This window comes from Sinocyclocheilus anshuiensis, unplaced genomic scaffold (genome assembly GCF_001515605.1).
Source record: "Sinocyclocheilus anshuiensis isolate Anshui unplaced genomic scaffold, SAMN03320099.WGS_v1.1 scaffold1095, whole genome shotgun sequence".
NCBI classification, from domain to species: domain Eukaryota; kingdom Metazoa; phylum Chordata; class Actinopteri; order Cypriniformes; family Cyprinidae; genus Sinocyclocheilus; species Sinocyclocheilus anshuiensis.
This window is the reverse complement of record NW_015544226.1, coordinates 923,013-943,228: the sequence shown is the minus strand read 5'-3', so window position 1 is coordinate 943,228 and position 20,216 is coordinate 923,013. Positions and strand designations below refer to the sequence as shown.

Below are 20,216 nucleotides of genomic sequence, written 5' to 3'. Positions count from 1 at the left end.
CACTTTTGCTAAATAGGTAAGAATGATGATAATTGAGCTAGAATGATGTTATTATGCTCACAGCACTCTTGGGTACAAAAACAGCACAGAATGTGAACCATGACTCTTTATGAGCCAAATGAGGTAAAAACAAGGAGTATTCAATAATCAAGCTGGCCGCTGGATGGCCTCTCTTCTTCCAAGTAAATATCATCTAAGGCAAATTACAATGAAGAGCTGCAATATACAACTTCCACAAGGTGGTGCCATCACCACACAAATTACTACATACAAATCTGACACGGCTGATCCTGAAACTCGCCTACTAAAAAGAAACCAGATCAGTATATTAATATTGCATTACTTTATTCCATGTGGCTTAAGTATTTCTAGTTAACCTGTAGTTCATCTGCTTGGGGAAAACTCACCTTATGTAAAACTCCTGATCAAAATGTGAAATTCACCAAGCAATGGTAACTGTGACTGCACCTTGGAGAACCCCCCCCCCACAAACGATTGCTACATAGAAATATCAAATTAGACATTTAACAGAAACGTCATGAGGTGGCAGTATATTTTAATAGACTTTTATATGACAACAAAGACGTAGATACATTTGTGCATTTTTCTTTTCATAAAAAGTCATACAAATGGGAAGGCATTGAAAAGCACAGACACAAGTGTTACTAAACGCACGTTGACAGTGACACTATCTTTTGAATTTTCTCTTTCTTGAGAGTCTTTGGCTGTTCTTAGTGGAGTCAATAAGGCAGCCAGTGTTCTCTGACTGAGGAGTGAAGGCGTTACTGGTACAGGAAGTCATCGCTGAGCAGTCTACACTTTCAGAAGTCCCCATAACCACAGGATCGGCAGGGCCACTGGGGAACCATTCATGTAATAATTAATGCCGATTTGGATAAATGTAAAGGCATATGCACATTCAACATGTTTAGCAAGCAATATTGGAATTGTACCAGTTGCTTGTTGTAGAAACATCAGATGGTCCAGGTTCATCAGTGCCTGTGAGTAAAGAACTGCATGTAATAAAAGACCTCATCGATCAAGCTTTATTGGCATAAACACTAGAAATGAGAAAAAGATCACACACCAGACTGTCTCCGTTCTGTCCGGTCCAGAGCAGAAAGCAGGCCGTTTTCCTACAAAAGCACTATGTTGTTGACACTTGATACAAACACAACACAAACCCTCTCAGAGAAAGTTGACACTTGATGATGATGTTACCTGATTAGCTCTTGAGTCTTTCTTTTCAATGCACGAAGTGACATATTCTGGATACTCCTGGAAACTCCACTTCTCCATCTGTGTTGATCTGCAAAGAAAATTCAATTAAAATGTGTCAGGTTTTTTATGACACTATTTTAATTTATCCTCAACATGTTTAATGATCTTTCAACGTTTGAATGTTTGTTGTACCTACTTGCCAGATCGCGGAGTTTCCTCTGTCAAATTTCTTCTGGTCCTTTTCCTTCGGGCAACAACTACAATAACACAAAATATTTCACATCACTAATTTCTTGACCTATTCCACAAATATCTCAGAGACGATTAACAGCCATGTTGGCGACATAATATTTATATACTGAATTTGACTGGTCTTCTTTCTTACATCTAGTTGCATACTGAAAAGTTAAAAAAGTGCTATTAAGAGAGCTAACCTTGCGATTGCTCTTCCTGGTGGTCTGTTTCGCCATTACATAAAGCTGCGTGCACCTCGATCCTGCCGAGGGGGAAGAGTTGGGAGCACATGGGGCATTCCAGCCTCTTAATGTGAAGAGGAGCTGCCTCTGCTGGACCACTCTCTTGCTCCATCATCTCCTCTTCTACGACAGGAGCACCTCCTCCCTCCTCTACCTCCATCACCTCACTGTCAGCACGAGACTGGGGCTGTGAATGATGGAAGCTCACTTAAAATTATAAGGTCTTATTGAAATTCAGTCTATATGGTCTACTGCCTCTGGATTGGAGCAGAGTTGTATGGCGCTACTGTACCTGAGCAGGACTGGTCACCATTAGTTCTGGTGTGCTGTTTTGAGTCATCTGAGTCTCTGTATCAAGAACAATTAACTAAATTACATTTGTACCAGAGGAAAATGTTCCATCATCAACTGAAGGGCACTTTAGTCACTAACTTTGGTCACATACCTGGACAAATGATCTCATCCTCTTCACAATGCTGGTGATTCTGGGCCTCCTCTGCCTCCTGCTGAGCTGAACATTGTATTTGAGTTTCATCTGAAGTATCCCATGGAGCACTTTTCCTGTCAATGAGATGTGTTAGTACAGCTTTATTATACTGTTGTGGTGCTGTGCATCCTTTCTAAAGCTTCGTCACCATCCACTTAAAACACTTTATGGAGTAAATCTCTGTCCATTTTCACTGTATGGAAATCAAAAGCTTAAATATTCTGCCAGGCATTTACCAGGGTAAGGATCGGTCTTGGCACGTTTAAGAGAAATCGGACTGAAAGCTCACTCTGTAGTGACGAAGCCTCTCATCAGCAGAAAGAATCAAAAGGCTAGACTAATCTTTGCTTTTTTATTTTATTTTTTGTTTTTAATTTATTTGGATCTGATGGGAAGCATTTTGTTTGGCATCAAACTGGGCAAAGACTAAAGCCCAAGTGCATAAAGAAGTCAGTGAAAGGTGGAGGAGGAAATCTCATGGTTTGGGGGATGTTTTGTGACTCTTATACAGCTACATGGCAGAGTGAATGCAAATGCTTATCAGAACCTCCTTCAGCAACATGCGGTACCTTCCCTGCAAGCATCTCCCAATCAGCCTGCAATTTTCATGCAAGACAATACCCCCATCACACTGCAAAACGGATAAAGCAGTTCCTTGAAGCCAAGAACATTGAAATAATGAAATGGCGGGCCCACAGTCCTGATCTAAACCCAATTGAAAATTTCTGGAAGATCCTTGGCGACAAAGTTATGGCTAAGAAACCCACTACAGTTACCAAACTATGGAAGAAGAGTGGACCAAGATCACACCAACGCAGTGATACTAGTGAGATCCTGTGGCCACAGATGTGCTGAAGTCATTCAAAGCAGGGGCCTCTACAATTCCTACTAATTTCTGACAGCTGTAACCCTCCAAAATTTTAGTTGTAATCTTATTTCGTGCTACAGTGGTTACTGTTCTCTAATTTTGATCACCGTGTTTTCCACAAAATAAAGGTTTTTGTTGCAATGCCTTGGTTATTTTGTCAAACATATTAGTGGAACAGTGGTATGCCAACAACAGCTAAAATTCCTTCAGATTTTGAGTGATGAAGATTAACAATATTTCAGAAAAAATCTGGTATTTATAGATTATTCCCTAATATATATATATATATATATATATATATGCAGCCTTGTTAAATTTGATGCTGACTGTAAGCACTTCACCCAATTCTTTTCAAGGATGGAATGTGTAACATAAGTGGCTACTTTGGTGGAAATCTAAAAACCAGAGCAACTCAAAATTTTCAATGGTGTTTTTTTTTTTTTTTACGTTACTACATCTAAGAGTTAAGCGAACGAGACACTATTTTACCTAAAAGGTTTATTTAAAGTGGCAGTTACAGACTTCTCCTGGCTGAAGAAAGGGGTTTTTTCCTGTTGAGAAAGCAAACAAGATATCAGCAACAGGTGCAGCAACATTCGTTACAACATTGTCTTTGTTCCATATAATAAATGAAGCGTCATCTTGTGGTTGATGATGGTATTACACCAAAACACAAGTCAAAAAACCCTTTTATCCTACTGAAACCCAGCCATAGACGTTTTCCTCTTTACTTATAAATGAATGTCTCCGGTAAACTTTAGGCATTCAAAACAAAATGTGACTTTCTACTACAAAACAGAACATCAATTTCATACATGTCCTCTGTAGAGGACACTAGGACATACTGCATGTTTTTTTTAGACATTTTGGGGAAACACAACAAGTGAATAGGGAAATAAATGGTATACCTCTCTCTCTCTATAAATGTGTGTATATATATATATATATCTATATATATATATATATATATGTGTACAGTGGGTATAGAAAAGAATCACCCCCCTTTAAAATAATCACATTTTGTTGCTTTGAAGCCTGAAATGAAGACCAACAAGGTTTTTGTTTTATCCAGCTGTATTTGCTCAGTGCAACTTAGAACATCCAAGTGAAAGATATAACACCAAGGTGTCATCAGAAAATAAAAAAAAAAATCAGAAAAAAAAGTTATGAGTTGGAAAAAGAACCACCCCCTCCTAAAAATGACTTGTAGCTAACCACCTTCTCAATGGCACACAAAGCCATTTGACTTTCAACTGTGATCAGCTGTGATCATTTTGATCAGCTCAACATGAAAAGCGCTTTCCTGGAGCATATCAGTCTTTGGTAGAGATATATATATATATATATATATATATATATATATACCTATGAAATATGAGATTCCTATAAAAATGTTGCCAAGCTGTTACTCTCATTAACACCCTTTTTTATGTACAGATACAATGTACAGAAAAGTAATAATTAATGTGGCCATGTTTAAACATTTTGAATAAAGTAAAATAGTGTATCAAATCATTCTGTAATATCTTTCATAACTTAAGTTGATAATCATCTTTGTACAAAATGTTTTTTTGTCCTCTGTTTAGAGACTGAGTTATTAAGAAAAAAGGCACTATAGGTAATGACAATGACAAAAATAAACAAAAAAAAAAACACTTTTTTTCTGTGTCTCAGGAGGATAGAGCTACTCGGAGCCATGAATTCAAGCAGACATGCTGAAATTCTGATTACATCTTAACAACCAACCTAATGACAGAGATTAGAGCGATCTCAAGAAAAGTATACTAACCACTTGCTCATCTTTTGTCTCTGGAGAAGACAACACTACATATGTTTCACACTGTCTGCCCTCAGCATCCTCTTGTGACCCCACCACAGACTCCTCCTTGGCTTCTTCCCTCTCTTCTTCTACTTCTATTCTGTTATTGTCTTTCTCTCCCTCTTCTTCATTCTCCTCCTCATCCTCTGACAACTGAGGAGCTCTGTGGCGCTTCCATCTCCTTGCACCAAATGACCTTTCTGATGAGCCAGGAAACACCTGAAGAAAAAAAATAATAATTTGGCAATCTACATTATTAAAATATTCTATAAAAAAGATATTGTTACAGTGGTTTTGGCAGCCATAAAACAATTGTAAATATATCACATAATTAATCTTAATCTTCAGGAGGAAAACAGGTAAGTTTCAGTTCCTGCGCCCCTGAATATAACTGTTGTAAATTGACGTTTTCACTGAATGAATGCAGCTGATGTCACTCACTGGCTGTCCCCAGTCTGCTTTGTGTAGCAGCTCTCGCTGGGCCTCCTTCAGGCTCTTCTCGTACACCTCCATTTGACACAAGATCACACGCGTGTACTTGTCCGGGTTTTGCCCCATGGGGCAGAAAGGCACACCCCAGTAGTAAGAAATAGTGCATTCTCCTTTTTCCACTGAAGTATGTGGAGGTTTACAGTCGGAGGGTTTGAATTCCACACCTTTGAATGCTCTCGAGCCCTCCTCCAGGACAGACCGGGACATCTGTGTGTCTTGTGTAGAAGGATTGGGTGTGAAGATAGCTGGAGAGATGCAGGACTGGGTTGGGGAAAGCTCAGTCTTGATTGGCTGAAAAATGTTCTTGTGCAAGACTGGGCTGGGGGAAAGAACCTGGAGAAGACAACATTTTCCAATTAAGAACCACATTCTGTTTACATGTTCTATAGCTATTAGAATATTCCTGTATACATGTAACAAGCATATTCCCATTAAACTATGACATGCACATACTTTTTTGTATCTGTTTGTATCTAATATCACAAAAAAATAATTTTTGTTTGTACATACACATATATGAATGAATGAATATTTTATTGTTGCAATCCTGACACAAAATTCTGTATAGAGGCAAATGCCAGATGTTATATACGAATTTCTAAAAACCATAACATTATCTGGTTACCAACTATCTGGTTTTGGCAATAAAGGGCTTACATGAGGCTAACATAGTTTGAATATGACCAAATATTGATCAATATCAGAATATTCTTGTGCATGTTAATGTCTAATACCCCTCGGTTCAAATGACAGGATATTAAACATGCAGTTATTTTTAAAGGGGTCATATGATGCTGCTAAAAAGAACATTATTTTGTGTATTTGGTGTAATGAAATGTGTTTATGCGGTTTAAAGTTAAAAAAAACACATTATTTTCCACATACTGTACATTATTGTTTCTCCTCTATGCCCCGCCTTTTTGAAACACGTCGATTTTTACAAAGCTCATCAGTCTGAAAAAGCGAGGTGTGCTCTGATTGGCCAGCTATCCAGTGCGTTGTGATTGGCCGAATACCTCAAGCGTGAGACGGAAATGTTACGCCCCTCACCATACTGTTGTATTCCCTCAGCGACCAGCACGGATCAGCTCTAGGCATGACGAAGCGGATATCGTCCTCTTTTGGAAGACCAAACAAAGTAGTTTCGCTTTCACAACGAAGCACACAGCGTCTTCAGGATATGGCGGCGGCAACAAAACTACAGCGAGAATAAAAGTTTTTTTCTTTGCGTGAACATTTGGGCGGCGTTATGCAAATCTTCCCACAGAGCGACGTAGGTATGTTGGGGCGTGTTAGAACGAGCCGTTTTAGGTAGGTGTGGCTGACTCTTAACTTTTATAAAGAATATCTCTTTGGATTTGAGACTTTAGTCTTTGCAACTTTACAGACCTTCTTTATGCACCAAGAGCTTGTAACACTCCAAAGAGAAAGGAAAAATTGAAATCGCATCATATGACCCCTTTAATATACAAACTATTAACTATAAAGTACAGTACCTACCTCTTCGCTGCCATCATCTTCATCTGTTAAATGCAAGACCATGTGACTAGCAAATTCATTCCAAGTGTTTGGAGCAGTTTCTGCAGTTTAAAACATGATGAAATGATTAGGGTTAACCCAAACATTCTGTACAAAATCACATATATTACTACCATACACTACGTTCAAACGTTTTTTTTATTTTTTATTATTTGAAGCACAGAACTTTTGTAATCTATCTTTACTGTCACTTTTGATCAATTTATTTGCATCCTTGCTAAACAAAGTTATGTATTTCTAAAAAAATAATAATGGCCTGGCTAAATTCAAATTTGTATGGAACCATCGCACAGAGAACCCAATAACTTGACAGGCCCTGTCGGCAGGAACCAAACTCACTCTGTGTGGTACCAAATACTGCAAAACACTGCTCAGTCTTGCAGCAACAGTGGGTCAACCACACTGTAGTAAAGTAACTGCTTTTCTGTTGCCAGAACTCAAACTCAAATTGCCTCGACTCTTTACTAAACACTAAAGTATTTAATTTGACACGACTATATAGCCTTAAAGTACATGCGCATCCTCATACCACTTGGAAATGAAGTGTGCAAGATAATTTCTATTTGTGCGGCATCAGACAAAGATGATCATTTGAAAACTACAAACTCTTGGTTCTAGGCCATATGGCTCTGAGTAAACAGTGCAAACTTTGCCAGTATGGCCACAGTGTAGAGTAGTGCAAGAAATGGCATACCATTGTCAGATTTTACATTCTCATCCCGAGTGGTCTGATCCTTCACTTGCTTTAGGTTAGGGGTTTTCTGTTAAAATTATCACACAAAGTTAGAACACAAATAGAGTTGAAAATGTCAGTCAGGGGTGCTCAATCTCATCTCTGGAGATCCATGCCAAATCCCAATTTGCATACTATGCAGCCTATACAGTATGTGAGAAAATGGGCAACATAGTATGCCAAACATTTACAGATGCTATACTATTTCTGCTGATTTTTACCTTTAAGGAGCAGGACTATGCAACGTTAAGTAAATGTAATTTTTAAAAATGATTTAAACAGAGGATTAATCCAATCAAAACTTAACCAGGTAAAGCTAGTCTTCTATAAATACAAGTGACTTAGAGTAAAGTTACTACCACATACTACCATTCAAATGTTAAGGGGTAAGATCTTTTTGAACGCTTTTGAAATGAAGTCTTGTGGCAAGTTTGGCAAGCTCACCAAGGCTGTATTCATTCGATCAAAAATGCAGTAAAACAGTAATATTCTGAAATGTTTACAATTTAATATAAATGTAATATAAAAGTTCAAGATAGTAAAAAATAACAGCATTTATTTTGAATAAAAGTGTTTTGCAACATTATAAAAGTCTTTACTCTTTTGGTCTTTTGAATCAAAAAAAAAAAATATATATATATATATTTTTTTTTTTTTCCCCCCCAAACTTTTGAACAGTAGTGTAACTGCTAAACCTGTCATTTTAAGATGTCCTACTTACACTTGCTACAGTGACATCTTCATTGCTGGTTTTAGGCACACATATGGGGCTTGACAGCTTGGATCTTGTAGAAGGTGAAAGGCACGTATCTGGATCTGTGCTTAAACCTTGGCTTACTTGTGTTGGTAAATGTGTATCTTCATCAGATATTTGAGTATCGTCTTCACTTGCATTAGTATTTTTACGACCGTCTTTGTCCTCTGGCAAATCGATTTTTCGTTTTAAGTCTTTCTGAGTGAAGACTGGGCATTTGGAAAAGGGTGAATCTTCCTGCTTTGGGGACGGAGATCTGTCAGCGCAAATGGAAGCGGCAGCGCCGTCTTGGATGTTAAAGTTTGAGTCAATGCTTGCCGGGATGAGGTCCTGACTCAGTTTCTCTACACATACTACAGGCTGGCGAATGAAGAAGCCATGCCTGGTGAAGACAGGGGATGTCTGGGACTGGGACTCTGAGACAGATCTGAAGAGCTCAGGAGTGTTGCTGAGGACTGTCTGTTTATCTGAGGTCGTGTCCTAGGAAGATGCATAAGCATAAGGGAAACAAAGGGGAAAGGTTAATACTTTTGTAATTAATCCTGTAAAGCCTGACCAAAAATGTCCATGTTCAATTTTTTTTATATGGAAGAGTTTATTGAAACAAAATCTTAAAAAAGTTTGTATGTGTGGTTTTGTTTTTTTTTTGTGTTTTTTTTTTGAGTATCATATTTGATACATCACACTTTTACATCTCTTGTAGTATAATAAAATGAGAATATGGAGCTCATTACAGAGAAGAAAAAAAAACACCTTTATTTTATTCAGAGGCCCAAAGTGTGACAAAATATACAATTTGGAGATGATTCTGATATTAATATAGCCAAAAAGTAAGATGAAATTCTGTAATGCTTGTAGTGTAAATAATTGACAGATACAGCAGACTACTTACATAAAAAGCATATAAACACCAGCTGTCACTCTATATCTCCCAATATTATGTCTTAGTAAGATGATAAACGCTTAGCTTTATGATCAAAGCTCTGTAATTTTTATTATGAGGGGCAAAACCAGGGCTCTGAACCGGTTCAAGCAACGAAAACAAAAACGAATGAAATTTTGACAGAAACATAACCAGAAACAGAAACGAAACCAAATGTAATAGTTCCAAACAAAAACGGCTATTTGAAATGTCCATTAACCAGTTAATAATGGATTCACACAAATGACAGCACACAAATGACAGCACGCACCTGCAGCGCGTTAGTGAACGGAGAAAACAGAATAAAACTACAGTATATACATAAAAAAGGAATATATACAGTGGTGTGAAAAAGTGTTGGCCCCCTTCCTGATTTCTTATTTTTTTGCATGTTACAGTGTGTTCACACCAAACGCGAATTTAATTATTCGCGCGAGTAGATTACATACAAAGTCAATGCAAAGACGCGAATAGAGGCGAATTCGCGCCAGGCGACGCGAATGACGCGAAATGTGTGACGCGTTTGCCGCGACCGCGAGATATTCGCCTCAAAAAAGTTCAAAAATTTCAACTTGAGCGGAAAATTCGCCTGACGCCTTCTCGCGCAAGCCAATCAGCGAAGAGCTTATAGGCACGTCTAGTTGAATCAGACAATAGAAGAGAGCATTATTGCAAGGGGGCAAACACTTTTTCACACAGGGCCATGTAGTTTTGGATTTTGTTTTCCCTTAATAATAAAAACCTTCATTTAAAAACTGCATGTTGTGTTCACTTGTGTTATCTTTTACTAATATTTAAATTTGTTTGATGATCGGAAACATAAAATGTGACAAACATGCAAAAAAATAAGAAATCAGGAAGGGGGCCAACACTTTTTCACACCACTGTAGGCCTATACACTAGATATATTTCACTTAAATAATTAACAGATTAACAAAACTAAAGAAACAAAATAGTGCTGAGTTTCGGTTGTGACACGCTCCAAAGTTTACGGAAAGGAAACCAAGACGGCAAAAAGCTTTGCAAAAGCTTTACAGTTTTGAATGATGTCTAGCTTCTATATGTCTGACCATAAATTATTGAGTAACAGTTTCCTCTCTTAAAAGGGAAAACAATGCAGTAATCGCGCCAGCACCTCACGCTCACACACATATTTTTTTGCTAACTTGACATTTTTTGCCTGTTCATTATCAAAATAAAATACAGTTAAAGAAACATAAAAATTACACTGCTCAATTTAAATAGTCTATAGTACAATCTGTGCCGTTCAGCATGACCACCGCCTCACTGTGCTGTTATAGCTTATGTGAAGGATGATGATGTTTTAGCATCCAGATATGTCACGAATATGGAAACATTTGGATCTGCGCCGAATGAGAGAGGTAGGTTTCAGTTTCGCTTTAAATTAATTTCGTTTTGGCTGGACGTTTATTTAGCCATAACACTTAACTTTAGAGGATTTGTTGTGGAGAGAACTAAGGGAACTATAATAACCTATAGCTGTGTTTATAATGTTTGTAAACATTTTGCTTTATTTACCAGTATTTTAGCCTACATTCTGAATGTAATAATAAACTGAGACATGCGAAATGATCTCTTTTCCTCTCAAAACGCAATTGTATACGAGTAGCTTTTTTTTTTAACCATGCAGCAAACATTTTTAAATATTTTAATTTCTTTAAAACATTGACAGTTTTTGCTTTCTTTTGATACATTTGGCCAAAATCTTGTTAGAAAAGATGATGCTGTATTGGCTGACTAGACGCAAGATACCAGACTAAGACTTTCTTCTCTCTCTTTTCTTTTTTTTTTGTGTAAAGAAAACACTGTACTTATTATTATTGTTATTATTATAACCATAATATTAACGTTATTAAATGGTATTTTTTCTACATTTTTACTCAAGAGGTTTCGGAATGGTAATAATACAGAAGGAACGCATGAACATAAACGTTAAAATACTGATTCTGCTTGGAGTGAACCGACTGAATTTATTTATTTATTTTTTTTTCATTTTTATGCCCAAGGCAAAACATTGCAACATTGCATCATGTAATGCAATAAATTACAATGATTACTGAGAGATGTACAAATCCTCAAAAGCCTGATGTATCATATTTAATTTGTACATTTTTATATGATTTTTCTAAAACATTATATATGGATAATCCAGTAAACCCAAGTTGCTTCAGTCCAGTAACTGTGTATCTTAAAATATTACTAACAATATAAGATTTACTCTTAAATTTACTTTACAAACATCATTAAAGATTTCACAGCAAAAAAAAGACAAGTGTACCACAACCTGATGGGGACAGTTTTAGAATTATAATTATAATAAAGGGTCTAATAGGGTCTGTGCACATCACAGAGGATCTCACCTGGACCACCAACACCATGTCACTCTCCAAGAAGGCACAACAGCACCTACACTTTCTCCGCCGGCTGAAAAGAGCAAGTCTCCCCCTTATGTAGCACCGTGGTCCTGTGAGGCACATTTCGTTCCACTGTATGTCCCCACATGTAGCAGAATGACAATAAAGCTCAACTTGACTTAACTTGAATAAAAATGTAACTCTTAATCAGACAACAGGGGGCATATAGAAGATTGTGTACAACAGATCAACCAAGTTTTGATAATATTGATCATTTAGAAGCCTTAGAAATGTGCATATCAAATATGATAAGGTTTTATACGGTTTAGAAGAAAACAATAATTTGATAATAAAATGTGAAGCCCTTTCTTAACAACTAACCTGAGTGTTAGCAGGAGGACTGGAGACCTGAGCTGGCGAACTCCTCATTGAAAGATGTGAGGAGGTCGTCTGTGATAGATCAGGCATTTCTGGCAGCGGACTAGTCGTTTCATTCTTACTGTGTGTCTGATCTCGGCTGGAGAATGACAGTTTTTGTCTCAAGTGTGATATCGCATTTGTTACATTCTGCTGTGGATGATCTGTAGAGCTGGCTGCTTCATCTTGATCCTCCAATGCTTTTACAGTGCTTTCCTGCAGAAATACAAGCAGCATTTTTGATTAATACCATCCTGCTCTTTGATTGGTCAAACTTATAAAAGAGACTTGTAAAATTTAAGGCTGGAATACACCACACAAGTTTTGCACAATTTTTTGCAGTCTAAACAAGTCAATGCAACTTGATGTCAAGTTCAGAGCCAGTCTGAAGATTTTGGGCTGTCGGAGTTGACAGATTTCACTGAAAATCACGTAGTGTATAATGGGCACAGACTCATGTTTGATATTTTGAGATATTGCAATTTATTTTTTTCATTTCTAATGCATCTCATGGCAAAGATGCACACGTTTCTGTGTGAGTTTGTTGTTTTCGGAACGACTTGAAGAGTCTGGTAATGTGTGGTCCTCAGTTGTTTAGTGTATGACGCTCAGTTTTTTTCTATTTACAAATTACAAAAGTGCACGATGCCTAGTGTTTTAAAATCTGTTCCAATTTTAAACGTCATATAGTGCATTACAGCCTTTATGAGAATAAATGTTTCACCAACATTAAGACTTTCCACTATGGCTTTTTGTATGTCGTTGTCTTCCAGCTCTTGTCTCTGGGCAGCACTGTTTGCTTCCTGAGCGCTCAGTCTCATGGCCAGGTCCAGCATCTCTTCTTCTGTCATCTCTGAAATCACAAGTAGAACAGCACAATCAGGTCTGAATGAAAAGCACACCTAAGTTTTCAGGCACAATTAATGATTTGTTGTTAAATTCTGAGTTTCGGTACTTTGTAGATGAGACTGATTCTCCCTTTGTTTCCACCGGGCTGTCCGAGTGAACCGTTTAAATGAGCAATCTTCCTCCTGAGGATAAAAAGGTCAAATATAACGTTTGTTTATTATTTCTTTTTTTTTTTAATTAACCATTATAATTTACCATAAAATGATTATTTTTTCTTTATGAAATTACTCTCACAGAAACACTGGCTCAACCAGTGGTTTGAGTTTGGGGCAAAATTATCTGTTTGGCAAACCAATGGAAGACGGGGAATTTTTGGAAAATCTTTTTTTTCACAATTCTATTTGGTGACGTTACTGGAACAGAAATTAGCACAACATACCCAATACTGAATATCTGGTACTAACTGTGATTTTTTTTATTGACAATTATTACCATGGTAATTCTTTAGGAAAAGTTGTTGCTATCCCATTTAGACAACTCTTAAACCACACAGAAACCTTTAAACGAAGCCAAACACACAGTATGTGGTTGCCTACTGCATACACAGTACCTCTTCATGTTCAGAATCAGATATGACCAGGGTCTCTTCATCATTGTGCTCCACTCTGCTGACTTTCGCTCTTCTTCCGCCTTCATCCGCTGCGCGCTTCCGGCGGGGCATACTGCGACCTCAACAACATTAATTCTCTCTCTATGTACACCTTTAGACACACTCTCTAAGACTCTTCCTCAGCTAACTGCTCATAAACTTTTACTGAACGCGTTCAATGTTCATAATCATATTCGATAATACGACATTAGTCCGTTCTATCAAAGGCTCGAAAAACAAGGATTTCGATTCCAAGATATTTTCACAAACGGTTGTCGTCACGTGACATGAGGGACAAGGAAAGACGTTACGTCACTTCTTCTTCTTCTTCTTCTTCTTTCAGGTTTAATGGCGGTTGGCAACTCATCTCAAAGGTGCATTACCGCCACCTACTAGACTGGAGTGTAGGCATTAGACTGACATCAAAGGAGAGGTAAAAAAAATAAAATAAAAAAAATAAAATAATAATAATAAAAAAAAATCCCTATTAAATTCTTTCACTTAACCCACTGTTTTTCAAAAATAACATTAATAAATTGTGTATTCTCCCAGATGCTTTCCCTAATAAATGCTCAAGTGTCATGCTTTGTTCATCCATTTGTGCCTTTAATTCTGCCCTATCTTCTTCATATTTTTTGCAGTCTAACAGTATATGCTTCACTGTCTCTTGTACATTACAATAAGTGCATAATCCAGTGGGATGTTTTCCTATTCTGTGCAATGTTGTATTTAAACCAGTGTGACCCATTCTAAGACGTGAGACTAACATTTTACGTTACGTCACAACCGACAGCGCGCGATTTGATGGGAAGTTCGAGTCATTTCCGCGAATCGGTTTGCTTCAAAGAACTGGTTCAAAAGCGATTCAGTGATTCTTTTACGTCATTACATCGTTTTTATTTACAACATTTATTAGTTTTTTTTTTAAGACAACGTTAATCCAAATAAGGATGCGATATTATTAACTACATAAAAATAAATTACATTAAAATTAAATTGCATGAGAAACATATATTACAATAATTTAACAGAAACACCATAGGGTTTTAATAACAAAATAGGCTTTTAAATCTCCACTAAATTTAATGGATATAAAATCTATTAAGTCATATGGTGACATATGTTTAAATTAATCCATTAAGGATGTCCATTGTAACTTTAAGTGTACCAATTCAGTTTGAAGCTAAAATTCAGCTCATAAAACCTTTAATTTCGAAATATAAAAAAGTCATTTCGAAACTAAATTTAATTTGAACTCGCAACAAAATTGCTGTTCAGTGAGTTTTCAAACCCATTTCTGAAGTTATTTTGTGAACCGGTTCACCAAAAGATTCGATTCCAGAAAACGATTAATTCACCAACCACGTTGCTTTTGTAATCACACCCAGGGGAGCGGTAAAAGATTTGAGGTGCAAATAATTACATATTCTTGTCAAATTTAGGGTCGCAAGCGAAATTTAGAGTGTGCATTTGTGCATTAATAACACATAAAACTGGTGAAAATTCTAGAAAGTAATGAATCCTTTAGCAAAATAAACCAACTCGCATCGCAACGAGACATATTTACTCCGTATTGATTCTCTTAAGGATCCTTACGTCATCTGCATTGCTTAGTGGGTTGACGTGTATAGAAATAATTTTGTGAAGCATGCAGGATAATGGTTCACATATTTGTTTGTAAACAGATTAAAAAAAACGGTTACAGGAAATACGGTAGCTATGAAGAGACTTGTGCAGCGCATGTATCGTCTGCGCATGCGCGATCCGCTTCCTGCTAACATCATGGCGCAGCAAGAGCCGAATGGAGATTTTCCATATTTACCTTCAGGGGCGGCCGAGGGTAAGAGATCGGCGACATTCATTTAGAATAAATGGCGATACATTCGATGCATTATTTATAAGTAGCACATGACATTTATTCCGAGAATGTACAGTGCCTGAGAGTGTAAAGCATGGCAGCATAGCTCAAGCTCCTCAGTGCTCTAAGGACTGCTGCTTTAGTGTCTACTAGAAAGAATAGTGTATCCAAGGTCGATGTAAGACAAAGTCTGATTTTTTGCAACTAAATGCAAAGAAAGTCTATTTTAGGTTTGATTTGAGCATTGCATACTTTGCCTCAGAGCTGTTTTGTATGCATATGTTTTATACAACAATGAAATGCCCCTTTGTAGTAACTGTTTCTGATGCTGACCTGTCTTTTCAGTGAACCGAATGATAAAAGAGCACAGTGACTTGTTCTCTGATTCACAGTGTAAAGTGTGTAGCGCTGTCTTAATCTCAGAATCCCAGAAACTTGCACATTACCAGGTATGAATTCACACTCACATGGACAACGTTGAAATGATCGCAGCATTTTCTTTGTTCCTCAGCTAAACCCGTACAAAACGTGGTTTTGAGGACTAAATACTGATCGCAAGCATTTCAAGATGTTTTCACAATGGCATACTAGCATGCTACTCATACTATTTCTGTAGTATGCTCTGTATTTTATGTATGTATGCATGCTTGGAATACCCAGACTGCCTATTGAGTTTGAAAAAGTCTGCAGTATACAACAGAGATCACTGTGCATGGTACTATCAGAGACAGAATATAGCAGAGGCGGACCACTTGAATCACAATGAATGAGAGAAATTTGTGTTCACTTCACAATATGACAGTTCTTCTAGTAAACAAGCTCCCACCTTACGAAATAAATCAATAATTATAAACAAATAATGATACCATTCATGACAGATTGAGTTGCTTATTTGAATAATGCTGTTGAAATAAATAGAATTTCCCAAGATTGTTGCCCATTAAGCTGGCCTGCCTTAAAAGGGACAGTATTGGTTATTGTGGGTATTTGGGACAGTTCCAAAGTACCTTTAGGCAAGTCAGGCTGTATCCCACAATGAAGTATGCTCAACGTGACTTTCCAGTTCTAGCATTTTGCTAAGTCACCCATGATTTTTAACATCATCTGCTCACTATTTGATCAGATTGTCAAAATGCAAGACATTTTTACCCAAACGTGGATGAAACATGCTGCATGTATTTCCAGCATGATAACTGACTATTACTTGGTAAATAAAGCTTGGAAAATGTTTCATGACAATTATCCCATGTCAAATTAGTATCTTCTTAATGTTAATTATTTTGTCTCTTGTAGAGCAAAAAACATGCGAGCAAAGTACGCCGGTACATGAGCATTCATGGTAATGAGGAGCCCATCGCAAAACGGTTCAAGCCTGCAGGTGATGTAAGTCAGATGAATGGCCAGATGTGATGGAGACTTATTGAATATTGGATCACAGATGTGTTTGTGTCCTGCATTAATGGCTAGTGTTATGTTTTGCAGATAAGTAATGTCGAGGAAGGGGACAAATACAAAGCCTGCAATGTGTGCAACATGACATTCTCTTCCCCGGTAGTGGCACAGTCACATTACCAGGGCAAAGTTCACTCCAAGAACCTTCGCTTGAAGACCTTCGGTCAGCAGACTCCTGGTAAAAAGACTTGATTATCATGATATTTAGTTCTTAAAATCCTGGAATTACCAGAATGAGATGTACACTTGTTTTTTTTACAAGTTGATGGTTCTTTTGTACTGGCTATTTTCGTAACGCATTATACAGTATTCCTAGAAAAAAGTTATATTGCGTTCCACTATGCAATGCCTTTGACTTGACCTTCCATTTCCAGTGTGATGATTGAACTAATAGCAGTATCGATCATAATTTCTGATTCCTGATTTGTTTTAACAGCCAAAAGTTGAGACATTTTTATACAAACTAGGATAAAAAATGCAAAATCATCATAGTGCATACTAGGGATATGCCGGTATCAAATTTTCGCAAATACGCAAATCTGAATGGCTGTTTAAATCATTTAAACACGATTCAGAAACAGAAAGTAGTGCAGCTGCTTTATTTACAGGGTTTCCGGGGTAAAGGCTGCATTTAAATGAATTATTGTTATTATTATTAGAATTATTATTTCTGCAGTTTAGCGCCATCTGCTGTCAGAGAGTGAAAGTGCGCTTTCATCCAGAGCGTCTCTCACATGTTCCGCCATGTGCTTCTCGTCCGCGCTTATTTACATCAGAGTGCGCACGGGGCTTTCACAAAGCATACAGCGGTGTTGTGCATTTTGACCAGTTGATGGGAAAAGTATTCTTAAAATGCATTCAAAATTCTGAATAACTTGTAATATATAATTATTCACGGTATTTAGAAGAGCCCACGATAACAATATCGTGCATATTCATTACCGTGATATATCGCATTACCGAATACCGGCACAAGTCTAGTGCATACGCATTCCTTTATGTTTCACATACTAATTATTATTGGCAATATTCAGTATATAGTACAAAGCATGTTGATATTATATTATATTCCGAAGATGGTTAGAAGTGTTAATCTCATCTGAAAAGCTGACCTACTGTGTTTTGGCTTATCTCCCAGCATTACCTCAGCCCAAAGCACAGGTGAAGAAGGATGAAGGGCTACCTGAAGGTGGGCAGGGGCCAGCAAATCGGGACCCCAACCGCTTCTGCTCCATCTGTCAATCTTCCTTCAACAATCCACTCATGGCTCAGCAGCACTACAGTGGCAAGAAACATAAAAAACACCTGACTAAACAGAAGCTGATGGAGACCTATGGGCCGTCCTCTGCACCAGGTCAGAACATAGAAGGGGGTCTCACATCCCATATGTAAAACTTGATGTGGAATTTAAGTGGGATTTACATCAGTAACGCACAGCCAGAAGTTCCCCATTTATATAATAATTAATATAATATTTCTTATCAGGGCTGTCAAATCGATTAATCGCATCCAAAACAAAGGGGGGTGTTTACATAATATATCTATGTGTATTGTGTATATTTATATGTATATATAAGTACACACACATACATTAAAAAATGTTTACATGTATACTTTTTTATATATGATTTATATATAAATATAACATTCTTCTTAAATATATACGTGTGTGTGTGTGTGTGTGTGTGTATTTATATATACATATAAATATACACAATACACATACGAGTTTCACAATTTGAGTTGAATTACTGAAATAAATGAACTTTTCCATTATATTCTAATTTATTGAGCTGCACCTGTAAACACAAACCTTTGTTTTGGATGCAATTAAACGCAATTAATCAATTTGACAGCCCTAATTCATATACAAATTATTAAACAAATCAAGTGCTTTAACAAAGGTATATGCTTCACAGTTCTGTGAACGTTCAGCTGCAATTGCGAACTTGCTTTGTAAGTGTATTATTCCAAAAAAATGTTTTTTGTTTGTTTTTAGAGTCGTCAAAATTAATTATGGTAATCGACTACAGTCAATTACAACTAACCTGGAATATTTCTATTTGCCTTAAAAAAAAAAAAAAAAAACACTTTAATTTTAAATTATTTTAACCTTTTTTTTTAGTTAAATTTAACTATGTTTATATGTACCTCAAATTATGTTTAAGATCTATATTCGGGTTGCAGCTGTATTTAAAATACAGTGTATTTATGCATACAGTAGGGATTTCTGCAATGCGGAAAATGCAGATGGAATCACAGAATCAAGTCATAAATATGGAACTTACAGTATAATGCAGAATGCCATGGAATTTGGCAAATTTTGGGTGAATAAATGACAAGTAGGTTGTAGAGTGAATTAAAACATAATATGGACTAGTGTCTGTGTTTATTAAAGTACAAAAAGTGTTTGAACTGAAGTGGCTACAGCGATCTGTCATGCAAATATTAGACAGCGTTGAAACTGTATTTATTGTTTGAATTTTCTGATAAAATGACATATATTGACATATTTGAAAGCTGAGACTTTTTCATACCAAAAGTAGCAAAAGCTTATTTATTGCACATCATCAGAAAACAGACTTAAAGATTGATCTTGGGATTTAAGAATCAATGTTGGTTCATCAAAGTGAAGATCTGTTACAATCAATTAATCAGTATTGTCAACCTAGCCCTAGTTGATACACTTACTTGTAACACTTACTCCATTTTAACCTTGAAAATGAGGATTTGTGGTCACTTTGTTGTTTTTGTCAAACCAGTAAATGTTACTAAACTATTAAATGTAATTTTTATCAGCCTCCACACTGAAGGGCTACCCATGTACTGTGTGCAACATTGAACTGAACTCCGTGGAGCAGTACCAGGCCCACATCACCGGTTCCAAACACAATAACCAGTGAGTATCTCATGCTGCTTTTAACAGCCCTCTTGAAAAGATAATAATGTATTCCTCCATTTAACAGTGTCAAACTCAAGAAGGGGCCAAATGCATTTGCCGGCCCCCCTGAGAACTACCAGCCCGATTTCCCGTTTCTATCCAACCAGGAAGGACCAGAGGACGCAGGGGACTGGGACAGCTTCAACGTGGGCTATGAGTGAGAAGACGCTGTCAGCCGTCGCTGTCCTCTGCTCATTTGTGACAAGCTTCCTCTGTTTAGGCACAGGTCAATGTGTGTCTGCAGTGTGCATCTCCTAATGCCAGCTTTTCTCTTTCTGTCTATTCTTGACGCTCTCACACACGGTTGAGGGACCACAATAAACTTCCACAGCACCCCCCCCCCCCCTCTAAAACTGAAGGAAAG

The 20,216-nt window shown here is 37.1% G+C and overlaps 2 protein-coding genes across 4 annotated transcripts; one reads left to right on the top strand and one right to left on the bottom strand.

The window, feature by feature from the left end:
• Positions 1–454: 454 nt before the first annotated feature.
• Positions 455–15,260, bottom strand: LOC107697369 (BRCA1-A complex subunit RAP80-like). Of its 3 annotated transcripts, none has more exons than XM_016498139.1 (19): positions 15,169–15,260; positions 13,563–13,674; positions 13,059–13,134; positions 12,832–12,956; positions 12,068–12,319; positions 8,357–8,869; positions 7,597–7,663; positions 6,864–6,886; positions 5,313–5,696; positions 4,842–5,090; positions 3,542–3,603; positions 2,143–2,258; positions 1,990–2,045; positions 1,656–1,884; positions 1,418–1,478; positions 1,222–1,309; positions 1,088–1,136; positions 954–999; positions 455–857 (listed from the first exon to the last, which is right to left on the bottom strand). In XM_016498139.1, the coding sequence occupies exons 1-19, from the start codon at positions 15,249–15,251 to the stop codon at positions 689–691; spliced, it is 2,760 nt and encodes a 919-aa protein (XP_016353625.1). In that variant the 5' UTR covers positions 15,252–15,260; the 3' UTR covers positions 455–688. The 3 variants fall into 3 exon arrangements, with proteins under 3 accessions (XP_016353625.1, XP_016353624.1, XP_016353626.1); XM_016498138.1 differs by having other exon boundaries at positions 456–857; positions 6,864–6,943; XM_016498140.1 differs by lacking the exon at positions 15,169–15,260 and having other exon boundaries at positions 456–857; positions 6,864–6,943; positions 13,563–13,911.
• A 50-nt stretch (positions 15,261–15,310) lies between these two features.
• On the top strand, positions 15,311–20,207 carry LOC107697370 (zinc finger protein 346-like). Its single transcript, XM_016498141.1, has 7 exons — positions 15,311–15,441; positions 15,805–15,908; positions 16,753–16,842; positions 16,942–17,089; positions 18,050–18,265; positions 19,711–19,810; positions 19,878–20,207. Exons 1-7 carry the CDS (start codon positions 15,321–15,323, stop codon positions 20,011–20,013), a joined length of 915 nt encoding a protein of 304 aa, XP_016353627.1. The 5' UTR covers positions 15,311–15,320; the 3' UTR covers positions 20,014–20,207.
• The last annotated feature ends 9 nt before the right edge of the window (positions 20,208–20,216 follow it).

What these genes read in the sequence shown, in the direction of transcription:
- LOC107697370 (XM_016498141.1), top strand. Translation starts at nt 15,321, where the DNA reads ATGAAGAGACTTGTGCAGCGCATGTATCGTCTGCGCATGCGCGATCCG. An exon ending in AGAAACTTGCACATTACCAG is followed by an intron (nt 15,909 to 16,752) that starts GTATGAATTCAC and finishes TGTCTCTTGTAG; the next exon opens with AGCAAAAAACATGCGAGCAA. An exon ending in TGGGCCGTCCTCTGCACCAG is followed by an intron (nt 18,266 to 19,710) that starts GTCAGAACATAG and finishes AATTTTTATCAG; the next exon opens with CCTCCACACTGAAGGGCTAC.
- LOC107697369 (XM_016498138.1), bottom strand. Translation starts at nt 15,251, where the DNA reads ATGCTTCACAAAATTATTTCTATACACGTCAACCCACTAAGCAATGCA. An exon ending in TGGTGACCAGTCCTGCTCAG is followed by an intron (nt 1,885 to 1,989) that starts GTACAGTAGCGC and finishes CATCATTCACAG; the next exon opens with CCCCAGTCTCGTGCTGACAG. An exon ending in GTTTCTACAACAAGCAACTG is followed by an intron (nt 858 to 953) that starts GTACAATTCCAA and finishes ATGGTTCCCCAG; the next exon opens with TGGCCCTGCCGATCCTGTGG.